General features: G+C 46.6%; 1 protein-coding gene across 6 annotated transcripts in view; it reads right to left on the reverse strand.

Moving 5' to 3' along the window:
• The window catches only part of AUTS2 (activator of transcription and developmental regulator AUTS2), a 796,643-nt gene that overhangs the window by 26,947 nt on the left and 753,536 nt on the right, over window positions 1-16,160 (reverse strand). For 5 of the 6 annotated variants that reach the window (XM_080401886.1, XM_080401887.1, XM_080401884.1 and 2 more), the window contains 2 exons: window positions 1,944-2,421; window positions 120-373 (listed from right to left, as the gene is read on the reverse strand). In XM_080401886.1, coding sequence (XP_080258012.1) covers window positions 120-373; window positions 1,944-2,421 — 732 coding nt within the window. The remainder of the gene's footprint in view (window positions 1-119; window positions 374-1,943; window positions 2,422-16,160) is intronic. The other variant, XM_080401885.1, reaches the window with a different exon arrangement.

Raw genomic sequence — 16,160 nt, forward strand, 5'->3', positions numbered from 1 at the left:
TGAGTACGGCCTCCACCCAGCAACAGGCCCCGCGGAACAGACCAAAAAGATTCAGTCTCAAACCGGAGAATCGTTCTCCTGTGCTGCACTAGACGGGCCAGGACCCGTCTGCCTCTTACCTGAGTAGGTACTACCAGCTGGGTGTCCTGGAACCTGCAGTGTCCCTGACGTCAATGGAGGTGGAGGAGGCAAAGCCGTAGGAGGGGCAAACATATTGGGGTGATGTGGGTGTGCGGGGGGCTGGAGGGTGGGTGTGAAGGTATGCAGCGGGCTGTGGCTGGGTAAGGAGAGGGGGAATGGTGAGGCTGAGGGGTGGTGAGATATGTGTGGAGGAGGGGCCTGAGTCTTGGCAGGAGTGCTGCTTCTGCTGCTGCTGTTAATGAAAAGAAAAGCAATTAAGCATTGCATGGAAGAGAGTAAAGCTCCAAACATACACATACACAACCCCACCAAGCTATGCGTGGCTCACGTTAACCGCGTTACTAACACGAGTTATATATTTCAAATGCAAGTTTCCGTTCTACTTTTCTAGCAATACCACCACGATACTCCTTTCTCCAGCCACCTGCTGCACCTCCTCTGGTGTATTTTACTTCCTGTGGTCTCTCCACACCAAAACCCAAGACATATTCTCCTCCCAGAAAGAGGTCGATACTCTGTCTTCCAACAACACAGTAATGACACACGAAGGAGTAATCAGCCTTGTGCATTCATTACTTAATTATCAGGTCCTTTCTACATGACTGCTTCTGAGTCATGTTTTCAGGCAAATGAAGCTCAGTATCAGTGATCACTGCATTAACAAAAGTTTACATTTTTTTGCTATGACTTAGAAAGATGAAAGACTGCAGAAAATGTGAAATGAAGTTGAGAAGGCAACAACAGATACACGGTTATTGCACAATTAATGCCTCTCTACCCCCACAATACAAAGAGAGAAGGCAAGTCAGCAAAAGCGAAACCAATATTTGTGATTACATTGGTTGAAATTTTTCAGGTTTCATTTCCTACTAATGAGTATTTAAAATACAGTCACATAGCACTTCATTCTACTTGTCATTATTTCAAGTGATGACATACTTCTGTTGCAGAGACTTTTAAAGACAAGCAATACCAACTTGATTAAAAATAAATCCAAGACTTAAACACCTCCCCGTCTTTAGTCAAACCACGAAGCAACCGTAAGGCTGGTTTACCAGGTCTTGAAGGCTACCATCTGCCAGCTGGAAACTCAGATTTAAGGAAAGATGACCTAGTGCTGCCAGCATTAGCTTAGAGTAGGGGAAACCTGAGGTCCCTGACTCAGAGAGACATCATGGGTTCCTGTGAACATCTCTTCATTTTTTATCCCCCTTTTAAAGGTGAGATTTATCTCACTGTGGCCAGGTCAAGAACACTGAAGACTGCAAGGAAAAAATTAAGCTTTCAAGTCACTGGTGCAAGACCATTTGTGCTAGGCTGTCAGCGGGGCCAACAGCAGCTGTACTGTAATTCTTGCTCTAGGGCATGTTGGTATCTGGAGAAACTGGAAGATGTTTACAGGGATGGGAGGGTGAAAGAAATTAGCCTTCAGAGAGCAGCCCGACCTGCAAGAATTGGGATTTTCCTCCCCTGGTCTACATTGCGTAAAATCCCCTCCAAAAACCCAAGTACGCAATGACAGGCAGGAAAAGAAAAAGCAAATTAACTAAGCGCTTGAAAATACCCAGCATTTATGGGAATGCTAGGTCAGAAATAAAGTTACCCTGGCTCATTTCAGGAAAGGAATTAAGGTTTAATGCACTAAGTCCCCTTCATTTCCCAGCAACAGGATGGGCCGTGCTGTCACTTCTCCCCTTGAGCTAATTCATCTCCAGTCCTCCAGGCACGGGAAAGCATCACCACCGGGCAGCACGTCTGCCAAGACATGCGGCTTCAGCCCGCCCGCGGCTCCCTTCGCCTACCTTAAGCTGTTGAGGCTCAAACTGCTGCTGTTATAGGCAGAGAGCGGCTGCGAGAGGCTCTGCGAGGCCGGATGGGGCTGCACCGGCGGGATGGCTGGGTGGGCTGGTGGCACCGGCGACTGCGGCCGGGGCGGGTGCTGGATGGGCGGCTGCGGCACCGGCGGGCGGGCGGCTTCGTCCGGGACTGGGGGCAGCTGCGCGGCTGGCGGCGGGGGCAGCTGGGCAGGAGCCTCCGGCCGCGGGGCGAGCGCGGGGCTGGGGCAGGGCGCCTCCGGCTGCGGCTCCAACGGGGGCTGGGCCAAAGGCTGTGTCACCTGAGGACAAGGGTCTTTAGGCACCACAGGCTCAAGTATTGGGTCTTTACTGCTGTCCTGGCTCTTCTCTTGACTCCTTTCTAATCCTGATATTTTCGGGACAGCCGGGCCCCTAGCACCAGGGTCGTCATTTTCAGCTAGCGTACTGACTCCTAACTCTTTATCTGCAACAACAAAAGAAAGAGATAAAACAGTTAAGTGCACGACAAAACGGGCAGAACCGACCTGCTGCGCCAGTCGCACCCCAGGCAGTTACACTGCTTTCGTCAAGGACTGTGCCAACGTGAAACCGAATCAAATCCAAAGCCATTTCCAGCAGCATCCCTAACCCTCAAGCCCTTCTCCTAACACTCCTCCTATTTTATCTGAAGGACAAATTTTCTGGTTGTCTCCATTAAGGTAATAAGAAGCAAGCAGACAAAAGTTGAGCTCTAACAATCTTGCGTCGGACCTCCCCAACCCCCCCACCTCAGGGAACACACCAGGAGGGTCCTGCTTTGCTTCCCTCTGTCTCTGTAGAACCATGTACATTGGGTCCTCCATACCCGCCTCCTGGGTCCCGTCTCCCAGGGATTCATTGCCCAACTTTCTCATGCAACCTTGCTAGCGTTCCATTGCTTCTCAAGAAAAATTAAATTTGCACAACAATTGCATGGGGCCACAAAACAGTGCTGATAGATTTGTGAATGTAGGTAGTATCATCTGTATGCTTATTTGGCAAAATCAGTCCCTAAATGATCACATTAAACCCACCGAAATTATCTACTGAATCACGTGAGCACAAATTGCCACCGTGCAAGGAGGGGGAGCGTTCCACGGGAAGCCAGGCTCCACCGCGTTCTCTGCTTGGAGAACTGCTTGTTTTCTAGGCAAATCCCTTTATCCCTAATTACTATTATACGTTTACTATAATGTCCTTATTGCCTGGGCAGCCAAATGAACAGAACGAAAAGGTTAAGGGAATTAACATATTTTTGCCTTGATTTTTCTTTCAATGACATTCATTTTGGACATTGCTTTTCAGAAGAATGGCCAAAGAAGCCAAGAAGGCAACATTATTAGTCCTGATTATTTTTTCTTTAAAGACATCAGTTGGACAGCACACTCTGCAAGCCAGTGTGTGCACCTGCCTCTCGTCTTCTTTCTCCAATAACTCTCCTCAAAATAAACCACCTGGCGGAGGAGACCCTGTTTAGTGCTACTCTTTTCTATTATTGTTACTCTACCACCACTCCCTTACTGACCCACTGAGAGGACAACTGCCGTGCAAGCTCTGTGCCTTATTATAGGAGATCTATACCTTAAAACACGTGTTAGTGGGAACCCATGCTTCCTTGGCTTGGCTGGTCACGGAATGACGTGGTTTTGTTTTCCATCTCTAACAATAATGAATATTATTCTAATTCTAACACTTGCTACAGGAGAGCTTTGCTTACTGGGGCTCTACAGCAATCTCCCATTTGAATCACCCCCCAAACCTTCTGCCAATGACTATTTGATTGCGGCACCCCTCAGAACAAACCCGGCGCAATGCTGCTGCCCCAAGACTGGACCAGGCACTGCCTGCAGCCCGGCAGCAGGCACAATGAGCAGTGCCACTTAGGGCAGCATCGCAGCCACCCTAAGCAGCTGGATGGACACCCTTGGCAATTCCAGAAACAAAGCACAAGGGAACGATGCTTTGAAGGGGCTTGGGAAGAGCTTGCAGTTAAAACAGTGTTCTAAATAATCTTAAGACGGGAAAACTTTACTCGTTCTTCTCTCAGTTTTAAGGGGTAGAATGAATAAATGCATAATAAAATAATATACATTCAGACAAATATTTTGACAACTCTGTTGTTCAAACCCTGAAGCACAGGAGTGCCGATGAAGATGCTGGGGAGTGCACCCTGCCAGCCCACAGCCCGGGCACACGCCTGTTCGCCAGCCTTCGCATCACTAGAGCTACCAGAGACAGCCTGGCAGGAAGGTGTCACAGCCGCACCACTGTTTGGGTTAAATTTCATGCAGAAATCAAAAAAGTCACGCCAGGCGGCTCCCCACCACCATGTGTTACAGGCCCTGCACAGTGGTGAGCAGCCTGGCGAAGCACAGTTCAGATTGTTTCATTGTTTGTGGAGAGGAGACGGGGGAAAAACCTTTTGGGGGCAAAAATGAGGTAAAGAGGAGAAGAAAAATGGGGGGTGGTGGTGTTATGTTGTAAACTGACTTATTTGATGAGGATGTACTTTAATCATTTCTGGAGTACACAATCTGTAAAAGGCACAGAGGCTCCTCCACGAATTTGGATCAGAAGACTATGGGGGCAATAGCGGGACTCCGGAGGAATAAATATAATTACTCTGCTGTATGCCCAGGGTCTATCTCATTGCAATTAAACTGCAGGTTCTAAATAAAGGAAACTCTGTTTGCATTAATTCTTTGGATCAACCCTGTTTGATCAAACATTATTAAAAGTTAGACAGAGTGTGATTATCACGTGTTAAGGCAGATCCCCAAGGAGGAAAGAAATGAGCAACAGTTTGTTCAGGAATAGATGGGTCTGTGTTCCTAGTCCTTACAGGTGTAAGAGTTACAAGACTTTTATTTTTTTTTTTTTTTTTTTTTTTTTTACAGAAAGGCATAGTAATTAGGGCTTTGAGGGCTTAGCCTTGTCATTAGAAATTCCCTACAAGATGAATACAGTAGGTGGTCTGAAAATCCTGCAGAGGGGATGCTTCCAAATCTATGGGGAACATCCTGCACTTGGAGCATTCATTAAATCTTTTCATTTGATATTTTTAGGGTCTCTTGTGTGTGTAACATTTATTCAGCACAGCTCTCTGCTGGGGAGTTTGTTCCTCACGCAGTCGCTCCTCCTCCCCTGGAGAAAAGGGCTATGAATCCTAGTGTCTCCTGGGTATTTTTTGCTGCTGCTTACATCTTCATTACACAGCCCCTTAAGTACCATTCTTGTTAGTTTGCAGCTTAGAAGATGCTGTATTTAGTAAGATAATGTTATTCCAAATGTCAAAACACTGAACGTGTGCACGGTTTCTCCCTCTCTGTCTCACACCACTGCACCTACACTACAGCCCCACATGTCATCCGATGTCCAGGAGTCTCTAACCCCAGTACGCCTGGTACATGCATCCCTGCAGAGCTGATAATTACAACATACAAATCAGAAATTCTTCTTTCTCCCACAGCATCTATTTAGGGAGCTGAAATCCCCCATCAGTGATGACCGCTACCAACTGTATGTTTCGTATGGAGGGCTCATGTCTTCATCAACAGTACTTCAAGGTCCTACACACAAGATTACTCTTCTTCTACCAGCACATCTTTGCACATCACGTTATTTCTGAATGCTCACTGACTAGCTCAGTGTAAAAACCACGGGGGAAAAAAAAAACCTTGTCCCTATGACACAGACAACCCAACTACACAACTTTCTGAGTTTGTTTATACATCGTAGCAATTGATCTACATCCAATAGCTAAAGCAGCAAGCAAGCTAACTTCATTTGATGGCGCTCTCTGTACTCTATTTTGGGTAAAGTGACATTGCTGCATCGGTATTCGGAAGAGCAGTAACTGGGATGTAATGTCCATGCTGCCACCGGCTTCCCTTTCTCCGCTGGGTTGATATTGCATCCAGCAGCTGTCAGTCTCTTTACTGGAAAAGGAACAAAGCTGTAATTCGGTGCTCTCTGAGGACTGGGGAGAAACCTTGGCTAAGCTCATCCCACACAGACAGGACATGCAACTTCCATTATCTTTCTTCCCTGTCTTTGCTCTTTGTTGTGTCTTAACCCTCACGCCCCTCTATTTTTCACTTTGCACAGACACTCTGGGGACCTCCCAAGACGCAGGACTCTCAGTCCCCTCCAAGTGACACAAGCGCAGTTAGCGGTTTGCTGTGCCTACGTGATTATTACTTGGTTGGCTCAATAACACCAGAGGAGCAGACAAGGCCACACTGGGAAGACCTGTAAGTAAACCAAACGACTGCATGTGAACTAGAGACTCTGCAGCTGTGAGTTTACATTATATTTTATACACATTCTACGAACATACACATATACACATGCACTCCCATGTGTTTGTATACATGTATGTCACGTGTAATACATATGCATTTATATTTATACCCATATCTCTTATATGTATACACATTGTTAACAGAGAAATACACAGTGCATGCAAACACTTCCATTAAAAGACATGGATTTTTGTAATGAACACAGGTTATATGCAGCATTCAGCTGAAATGCCATTGCCTCTCTTCCTAATGTGCAAACCAGCAAAATTTGACTTAAACTCTGTGTTCTGGCTCCTTTGTACCGTTGGGGTGATCCAAAAGAGCTAGAGGATGGCCAGAGGCGGCCAGCTGAGAACATCACAACCACAAGATGAAGCCCGGCTATCCTTCGGCTGACAAAAGAGCCCTGCTGAAATCCGCCTAATTGGAAATTCCCAGAGATTCACCAATAAAGAACGCTCAAATTTTGCCTCGTCAAGTGTTGTCTGCAGATAGGTTCAACACATCAGGTCGTACAAAGAGCACAGGAGATACTAAGTGCCAGCACCGGGCTTTTCTCATGCTGAGACCTGGGGCACCACCAGCCCGGCCGGGTCCCGAGGGGCAGCCACGGGTGTGTGAACCGGGCACCTCTGACCTGACCTGACAGTACTCGGGGAATGACATCTCCTTAGACAACACCCTGCATGATGCTGTCAACTTACAGTGGCCAAACTTTTTTTTTTTCCTAAACACAAAATCATCCAACTTTTCCATGTCCAGCTCTGGAACAACTGAATTTCATTTGGAAACCGGACTGTATCATACCCTGTCACTCCTCCTCCTGTTCACATTAGGATTCAGCCTTTCTTCATGCGGCCTGGGGCCATTCAGGCAGCTTATGAGCAATTCAGAATCAACACTGAATTTTCCATTCTCTTGAGAGGGTGCTGGATTAAGCTCAAGGTCCTTATTGCAGAAATAGAAAAATTACAGGAGTTTTCAGTGTTTTGCAGCATTATCTTTGGGACTGAGCATTCAGCCTACCAAGGAAATATTTTACAGCATTATTTAATTTAAAAATAGCATTAATTTTCTATTACTACTTTGATAAGTTAAACTCTTCTCTTGACAGTATTACCTCCGCCTAATGATAATTTTCCGCAAACTTCCCAATGCAAGGTAAAAAAATTAGCTCTTTCAAAAAATATAAAACTATTTTCTTCAGTTTGAACATGGATAAGTGGGCAGGTGGTGCAAACTGTCACAACCAATACAAACCGTCAGAACTTCTCTGAAGTCAATGGAATGCAGAAAACGTATACCCCGCTGACCTCCAGCCCTGGGAGGTATACAAGCATCGTACAAGGTTTGAAATAATTAATCAGATTTAAGACCTGATTGTACATTTCATATTGATTAGACATTGGTGAATGAATCATTTGGATAAATAAAGGCAGATGACAGAAACTATTACTGCAAAGGATGGAGGAGGTTGTTGGGTACACCAGCCAACACGTATCATAAAGGCCCCAGAGCAAATCATCTGTTGTACTGGATACACATAATTTGCTAAAAACAATTTTTCATTTTTAGCACAGAGTCATCTTTCATCCTAATTTCCAAGGACACTAACAAAGTATTTGATTATGCAAATTAAAAACATGCATTCGAAAGCATGTTTACTAGCAGCTCTGTCATCTGCTGATACCAATTATTCCACAGTAAGCAGGTATTTAGTACAACTGAATAGCAAGACTTGTGACACACTTTGTACTCAATTATAAAACAGAGAAGAAAATCATTCAGGACAAAAGATTTTGCTACCTCCTGTTAAAAATGTTTATCTTCTGCGTTGAAATGGATTTAATTGTCAACAATAAAGTTGCAGATCAATGAAAAGAAGCACTTAGTGGAATTGCACAAGATGTTGACAATTCTTCAGTCATTGAGCTGCTTCTGGCCTTGATTTGAGAATGCAGAGTCCTCCAATATTTCACATGAAACAATTTATTTCATCCAGCTGTTAAACAGAACATACGCCATAAATGTAACTCCTATATCCCGTACACTGTGAGTATAATATTGAAAGCACTTCATGTTTGAATTTTTTTTTTAAAAGTACCTCTTTACTTAGTTCAAAGGAATGGGATATAGCTTTCTAGAGGGAAGTGAAGTACAGAACATCCAAACACCCCTCTCACAAATCATTGCATTTTACTTCACAGGAAATAGATGCATGCAATTGTAACATCCTCACGGACCCTAGGAGAAAGCAACACCATGATATCAGTCCTGCTTCAACGCAAACACATACCCACACACACAGCCAAAGGTTTATTTCCAATAGGGAAAATCTCTTGGCTTCCTAACCTTTCTGGTTCTGAAGCAATAAATTACATCATTAACTATGCCACAGCCAGCTACCAGCACCGGAGTGCTTATTGAAGGGGACTTTCCCCAAACGGGCTGGCAAACTTCCCACGCGGGAAGTAACGCTGACAAAGTCATTGGGGGATATTGTTTAATAAATTGCGGGTTTGGGCACAAAGAGCTTTAGCTTCCTGTTTCAATATTGTTTTTTAATTAAAAAGATCCATGTCTTGTAATCACAGTATTTGTAAAGCGCACCCAGTTTCACAGAAACATCGACAACACCTTATTAAAGTGGGCTGGGGGTCCACGCTTCCTACCAGCCAGCACAGGATTTTTCCAAAAGAAGTGTAAAACCCCTGCAGCCAGCGTAGGTAAAACAACCTGTCCAACCCGTGAGATCTCATACTGAGCTCTGGTCAAAGACTGGCTTATACCCAAAAGCCAGAGAATCTCTTCCAAGATTTTCCAGAACTGTGACAACAGCCATAGGCTTCTTATGTACATGAATCTCGAGTCCCTTCTGAGTATTCGCAAGTTCTTGCCCACAGCAGTAAACTTCTTAGCATGTCACATGATAATATTCCTTCCACAAGGTTTTAATTTCTCACCTTTTAAATCCACTTGCTTCTTGTGAGTCTGTGAGAAAAAGAATTCTCTACAAACCATCAGTATCACCCATTTCTTTACAGAATTAAGCTGTTTCCCTTCTATCTCCTTTGCAAGTTTTTCAGCTCCTACCTTCTCAGTCTTTCTTCCCACGAGACTTTTCCCACGTGCCTGACCACTTCTCATTATTTGTTCCACCATCCCATCACACTGCTTTGTCTGTAGGAAGCGGCTGACCCACACTGCACAGCCCCCAGCAGCTGGACCACTCACACCCGAGCATCTTCCCCCTCTCGACTCCGTGCTCACGTCGTAGGCAGCTGTTCCCGGCCCGCAGCTGCAGACGGGAGCGAAGGTCTGCACTAACCCACCTCTGGTGACACCCACCTTCTTGCCTTGACTTGCCCCAGCGAGCTCAGAGCCCTGCGAGGGCTATAGGCACCTGCACGTCGTGGTCTCACACGCACTGCTCTGTTTGCCTGCATGGGCTCTCGGCCCCCATCCTCCCAGCCTGATGAGGTTTCTCCGTGGTTTCCAAGAGCTCTCTCCAGGTCAAACTACTCGAGGTGCCCTTGGGTCACAGCTGCTGCTTCCCTCCCATCTCTCACACTGACCAGCTCAGGACAGAGGACTTGAGACTCCAGCTGCCCTTAACACAATGCCACGTTGCAAACAGATCACGATGAAAATAACCCAACTCCTTGCTTTCCTTTCTTTAGCTACGTTTTGCTGGTAACAGTCCTTTGTCTCTTGGTTTGTAGCAACTAAGCATCCACAGCAGCCTTTTCCCCAGCACCTTTTCAAAGGCCCTTTGTAAGCCTGGAAAAATTATGGCAATTGGAACATTTGCCACTTTGACACCTCAAAGAATGAAACCAGCTCAGCGAGACAACGTCCCTCTCCTGAAATCTTCCTAGATGGAATCTCCTACCATGACCCCCCGAGTGCTCAGGCCACGATGACCAGCAAAGCCCTCCGTCTCTCAGAGAGGAGCCAGCGCTTGTGAAGGGCTGCCCCGTCCAGCATCACTTCGGTTTGGCTCCAGAAGCGCCTTCCCCCCTCCGTCGGCCGTTACAGAAATACCCTGTGACTCACCCCGTGGGCTGAGCAGAGACGTGCTAAAAGCATTTCAAACCTGCCAAGAGTGAATGAGGTGGCAGTACAAAGTACTAATCAATTAAAAAAACCAACAACAACAACAACAAAAACACAGCAAGGCTTGATAATTTTGCCCCATTTTCAATAGGGACTAAAAGATGTGTAGATGCTGCACTTAGAGACACTTAGTGGGGGACTTGGCAGTGCTGCGTTAACGGTTGGACCCGACAGATCTTGAATGTTTTCTCCAACCTGAACAACTCCATGGTTCTGTGACTGGATAACCTTAGCACAGGGTCAATCCCATCACAGGGCAAGGGAAGAAAAATATACCAGGTTTATCCATTGCCCCTGCTTCCTTACTATTGATTTGCCTTGGCCACGTAGCTGCAACATTCCCTCGCATGCTCATGACATCTGCTCCTCATGCTCATATGTGACAGAATTACTTGAATGAGCTTGAACAAAACCGGCTTTCAAAAGCAGCTTGAAAAGCATCACCTCATGAACACTGATCAGATTTAGCATGACAGCTCAGTTTAATATATGAAGGACAAAAAAGACCTGTGTGATATGTTTATACAGAAAAATAACACGTTTATTCCCCCCCTGAGAGGTGTCATAGCCATAACTCACCAGACACATACCTCTGGTTCCTTTGTGAATTTGTTCTTTAGAGCCAAGAACTTTCTGTTTTTAAAGGCATGACGTTAACATAAGCAGAGCTTAGAATCTCCAGTGCCCCTCTTGTTAACATTAAGATGAAGCTCAGCATGACCATGACAATTCCCACTTTTAATTACAACTATTTTAGCTCATTAGTGTCTACAGGAAAACTTTGCTGAGCTTACACATCGCAACTCCACCGATCATTGTCACCTGACAGTGTTCTTACACTTGGCACTATTTGGCTTGTGTTTCCGATGCTACAGAGAAAAACTGATGGATATTGTCCAACCGCCTGCTCTAACGTAGTATCACTTAAGAAGAACCCTTCTGGTCTGGGTCGTGTCGGTAACTGCAGAAATTAGATTTCCACATTCCTGGTCAACAAAGGGTCTCATATGTCAGTTATAAGTCACCAGTAATGTCCATCTCATTTTAAAATGTGTGAATTTCTTGTATTGGGCCAAAACACATCCTACTAATTTGTTTTATTTTTCAAGGGGGGGAAAGGTGGTGGTGGTGGTGGGGCAATTACTGAATAGTTTTAAATACATAGCTGTAACATAACTGAAGATCTACCACTCCGTTTTGTATTTCATTGCTTTGAGAATGTAGTTACTGAAAGCTTTTCTTTCTGTGTAAACATGACTCTGCATACCAAATGCCTCCTGTGTGGGACAGTGACAGAGGACTTACAAACTACAGACATTAAAATAGAAAAGAATATGAAATAGAGAAAAAGGCATGATAACGTCAACGACTCTTTGACGTGTACCAGTTTTGTTCTTACATCATTCTATAGCATTTTATAAACAGGAATGTGATGTTCCACTAAAGCCTGTATCGTAATTAAAAAGTTGAAAAGTCTCTCGCTTTTTATTATAGATATTCATAGGGGAGCATCACTATCTACTACATAATTCAACGTAGGTAATGTGGGCCATTTCTGGTCCAGAGATCTCCTGATGCCTTCTCTACCTCAGTAAGAGGCCCCACATAATTACTCTGAAAGATTTGCTCTGCCTTGACATCTTGTTTTCTTGCCCACGGCTCTCCCTGCCTGCTCTTCACATCTGTCGGACATCGACCAGTTTGTTCCAATTACCTGAACTAAACGAACGCTGGCTGGACTGCAGCCCCCCCAGCCCACACACCTACATACACAAATGAGACGAAATCTGTTTGCCCAAGTCACATTAATTTTCAGGTACGGAGGTGGGGGGTGATGGGAGCCTGACAGGTCTCAGAGAGACGCCGGTTTGTGCCTGCCAGTCTGTACCCACATTACCCGTGATCAGGAAGGCAGGTCTGGCAGACGTCAGGACAGTTGGTGGCTGCTGGTAGAATAAATTTTGGTACTGCAAAGGGTCTGCTGTATCCTAATTGCTCCATACAACATTGCGTGTTTTACTCAAACCAGCTGAACTACTCTCACGACATTTATCATGTCAAGCTTGGCATCTCCATGCGATCAGAAATGTCTGCTCCTTAATCTCCTGGATGGCCACCTTACGACGTGGAACAAAGGTCTGGCAGTGCTCGCCACCTCAGGGATATCACTTTTACTGCTGCACTCCCTCCTCTGTGTAATTCTGCCCGGAGGCTGACTAACACTTCACTGACCACTACCCATGGGAGTCTGTAGAAAATGGAGTTTGGGACGCTACAGTTTTTTATTACCAACGTGCAAGCAAAATCTGAGTGAAGGTACAAAGTCAGCATGACGGCACTTGTGAACTACCTGTTCACTACTGAGAGACATGGTGTCTTCAAGGACGCACTGCCTGAATTGTTTCTTCCCAGAGATTTGGATCATCTCTGCACCGTCCATACAGCTCACTAACAAGGCACATTCACACGAGCTGGTGTGCAAGGGCCTTGCACGCTGCTGCCGACGCTCACCTTGCCCATATGCTCACCGACTGACCTGTCCTTCCTGAAAACAGTGCAGCAGCACGTCAGCCGTGTTTGCTTTATGACAGAGAAACTGTCTGAGAAGCTGCCACCTGAGCACATCCTAAATCACACCAGCAGGAATGAACACCGGGCTTTTAGCAGGCAGAAGCACCCCCAGCTCAGTGCCTGGCTTAAAAATCTAAATAATATAATTGGTCTCAAAACAAATGGTGAGCAATGAAGACCAGGCTAAAGCCAGGTCTGCCACATGCACACGTCCACTGTAATTATGATATGGTTAATTAGCTGGGAGGATACAAGGCTGACACAACAGTGTCCTACGTGCAGAAAAGGCACGATCGTCAGGGTGCAAAGTCTGATGCTGAAGACAGTCCTGCCTGACCGCTGCAGGGGACTTCTGCAGTCCAAAACGCAGGGATTTTCTACACAAACTAAAATTGTTAGCCTGGGTATGCCTCAAAATACCATTTAAAAAATGTCCTACGCGCCAAAATTTTATTTTGATTCATGTTGTGCCTTGCTGGGGCTACTTATTAACCAGCAACTGGTGCATTCAAAGACTCAAGCCTTACACGCAGGACTTTGCAGCGTTGCCTCCATGTTGCAAGGAACTGTAATTGTAAAAGGATTACAAGTTTACCAGCACAGTCATGTAAAGTAGAAAATGAATTGTTCACTCTTCTCATCTCTGTTTGGAAATTAGATTACAGGCTTCAAGTGAGCTGAAATACAGAATGAGGCAAATCTATGTGATTAGCTCACAGGTGGCCAGTGAGCCTTTTGTACGCTCCAAAGTCTGGCAGATTCCTATTAGCTGCAATAATAAAAAGGATGTGTACTTATCCTTCAGCCCAAACCCTGCCCTGTGCCAACACGGCTACCTGCTGTGCTAATCCTCAGAACCAATATAATCATCCTCAATTGTTATTTCATAAGTTTGTTCAGCTGTCATTTGGGATATGCAGTACGTGTGGCACAGCCCTGCTGCCAACCGCAGGGCGAGCCCCTTGCTGCCCGGGCCCCAGTCCCCCACCCCACCCCACCACAGACGGAGGGCAGGGATCGGGCGCCTACCCAGGACGGCCCCACGCCGTCAGCGGCTGGTTTCCCAGCCCCAAGAGCAAAGATTCTTCATACGTATAAACAGTTTGTACCATTAACCACCAGTGCTTCCTCTAAATAAACAAACACAGTTTCCCATTTATCTTCTCTCCCCAGAAGACAGCCATGTGAGTGTCACTTCAGGAAAATACATCACACATGAGATCAGAAAACAGAAGAGATGCTATTCCAGGGATGGGTATAGAGGTCACATAATGCATAACATCATTGGTCCATTGCATATGGTATTTGCTTTCGGACTCACACCAGTTGCACACGCAGCAGGATGATGTGGACGCAGCGCTCGGCCATAACCTGCACTCAAGTAAAGCTCTTCCAAGCCCTCTCAGCAAGGGGCCGGTTAATATAATGAACCTTGAGGGTTGCTCCCTCTAGCAAACTTGATATCCCACCTGGTAGAACTGTGGTAACATTTTATTATTTCTATAAATGTCTAATACTCCTCTGAACCCTCCTAAGCTCTTTACCTTAACGTTATCTTGCATCAGGGAGCTCTACAACTCAACTTACAATTTCCTTTTGTTACTTTTAAATGCGGTAGGCAGGGAAATGAGAAGACATCTCCCTCTTCCTGCATTACAGGCTCGCCAGAGTATTTCAAACTAACTTTATCAAACTTTTTTTACAGCAGAATTTTAAAGAAACGTTGAACAAGCGGTGCTCTGGAGAGGGACGGGGGGAAACTAGCACTCGAGGCACCTGCGGGAGCAGGCGCCATGCTTTGCTCTGCTCTTGTATGTGCCCTTCCACCTCTGCTGCTCACCCCAAAGCAAACTCCAAGATCCCACAAGCACAGAACACGTCACACCAGCGCTCCTGGCAGATCGAGAGGAAGACTCATGCTGGCAGTGCTGTCTCCAGCAGGTACACAGCCCCGTGCACCCACCCTTGGCCACGCTGCCCCTTTGCTACCCTTCCCGAGCAAGTGTGGCCATTTTATAAGCCCCTCCGGTGAAGTAATCGGAATTCAAAGTATCCTCTTCTCTCTTTATGTCCTTTTTTCTAAAGCCACTCCTCACCAGCACGGGCAAAGCTTGCTCCAAAGGACACAGCTGCTGAACAAAATCCTTTCAAAACTCCCCCCATCCTGCAGCACTCGCTGCAGACCCCCAAACTAGCTACAACCTCCGTAGTAAAGCTCTCACCCTCCCTCAAGTTATGCACATATTTAAACTGGATGTGAAGGCAGTCAATTCTTGATTAACCAGCAGCTGATTATTTGATTTGTGGATTAACGCAACAGAGACACCTGGGCTCGCAGGCACCAGCTGGCGCAGCGGCAGCGTGCCCAGGTGCCGGTGTGCTCCGGGGTGTACCTGCTCCGGGATGTACCTGCTCCGGGATCTTCACGTCATATAATCAAAGATGTCACCAACTTTCCCCCTTGCTTGTGTTACAGCCCCATGCAGCCAAGGCTTCCCTGGGGCTGGGTCCCCCCCCGGTGCCCTGCAGGCGGAGGCGGTGGTCAGACCCCTCGCCCAGGCCAGGAGCGTGCACGGTGCCTGTTCGACAGCTCTGCGAAGCGCCCGCAACAGCCTGTGCTTCAAACCTCCCCGCAAGGACCCAGCAGCAGCCTGAACGCTGCAGAACTGCGAGCTAGGAATGTCCACGTCATCTGCGGAACGGGCTCGGAGATCCAAGGCAGAACCCCCAGTTCGACAGAGCCCTCCTTGGCTCGGTGCTCTGCAGAGCCCGTCTGGAACGCAGTGTCTGAACATCTTCCATCTAGCACAGGTAAACCACAGAGAAAGGAGGTTTTATTGCTCAGCTTTCATTTTTATCTCAACAGCTGAACAACTCACATTATGTTTTGTTTTCCCCTCTGTTCCCCCTCTCAAAGGCCCTTGACCAGGGCAAACACCCCCCTGCGGGCCGCGTTACCGCAGGCACTGACCTTCTAGCACACACTTAAGTTCCCCTACCCATGTACCAGGGCCAGGCTGGAGGGAAGTGCCTGGGGGTTTTGCAGGGCGGGGGGGAAGGGGTTCAGTTCCAAACTTCTCCCCCTGTCCCCACGGGCAGCCCGACCCCTCGAGCAGCGGAAGCAGCTCTGGGTCCCACCACGCTACCATGCCCCGGCGCGACCACACCAACCCCCGCTTCTGCTCGGGGTACA

This window comes from Falco punctatus (genome assembly GCF_963210335.1).
Source record: "Falco punctatus genome assembly, chromosome: 1".
NCBI classification, from domain to species: Eukaryota; Metazoa; Chordata; class Aves; order Falconiformes; family Falconidae; genus Falco; species Falco punctatus.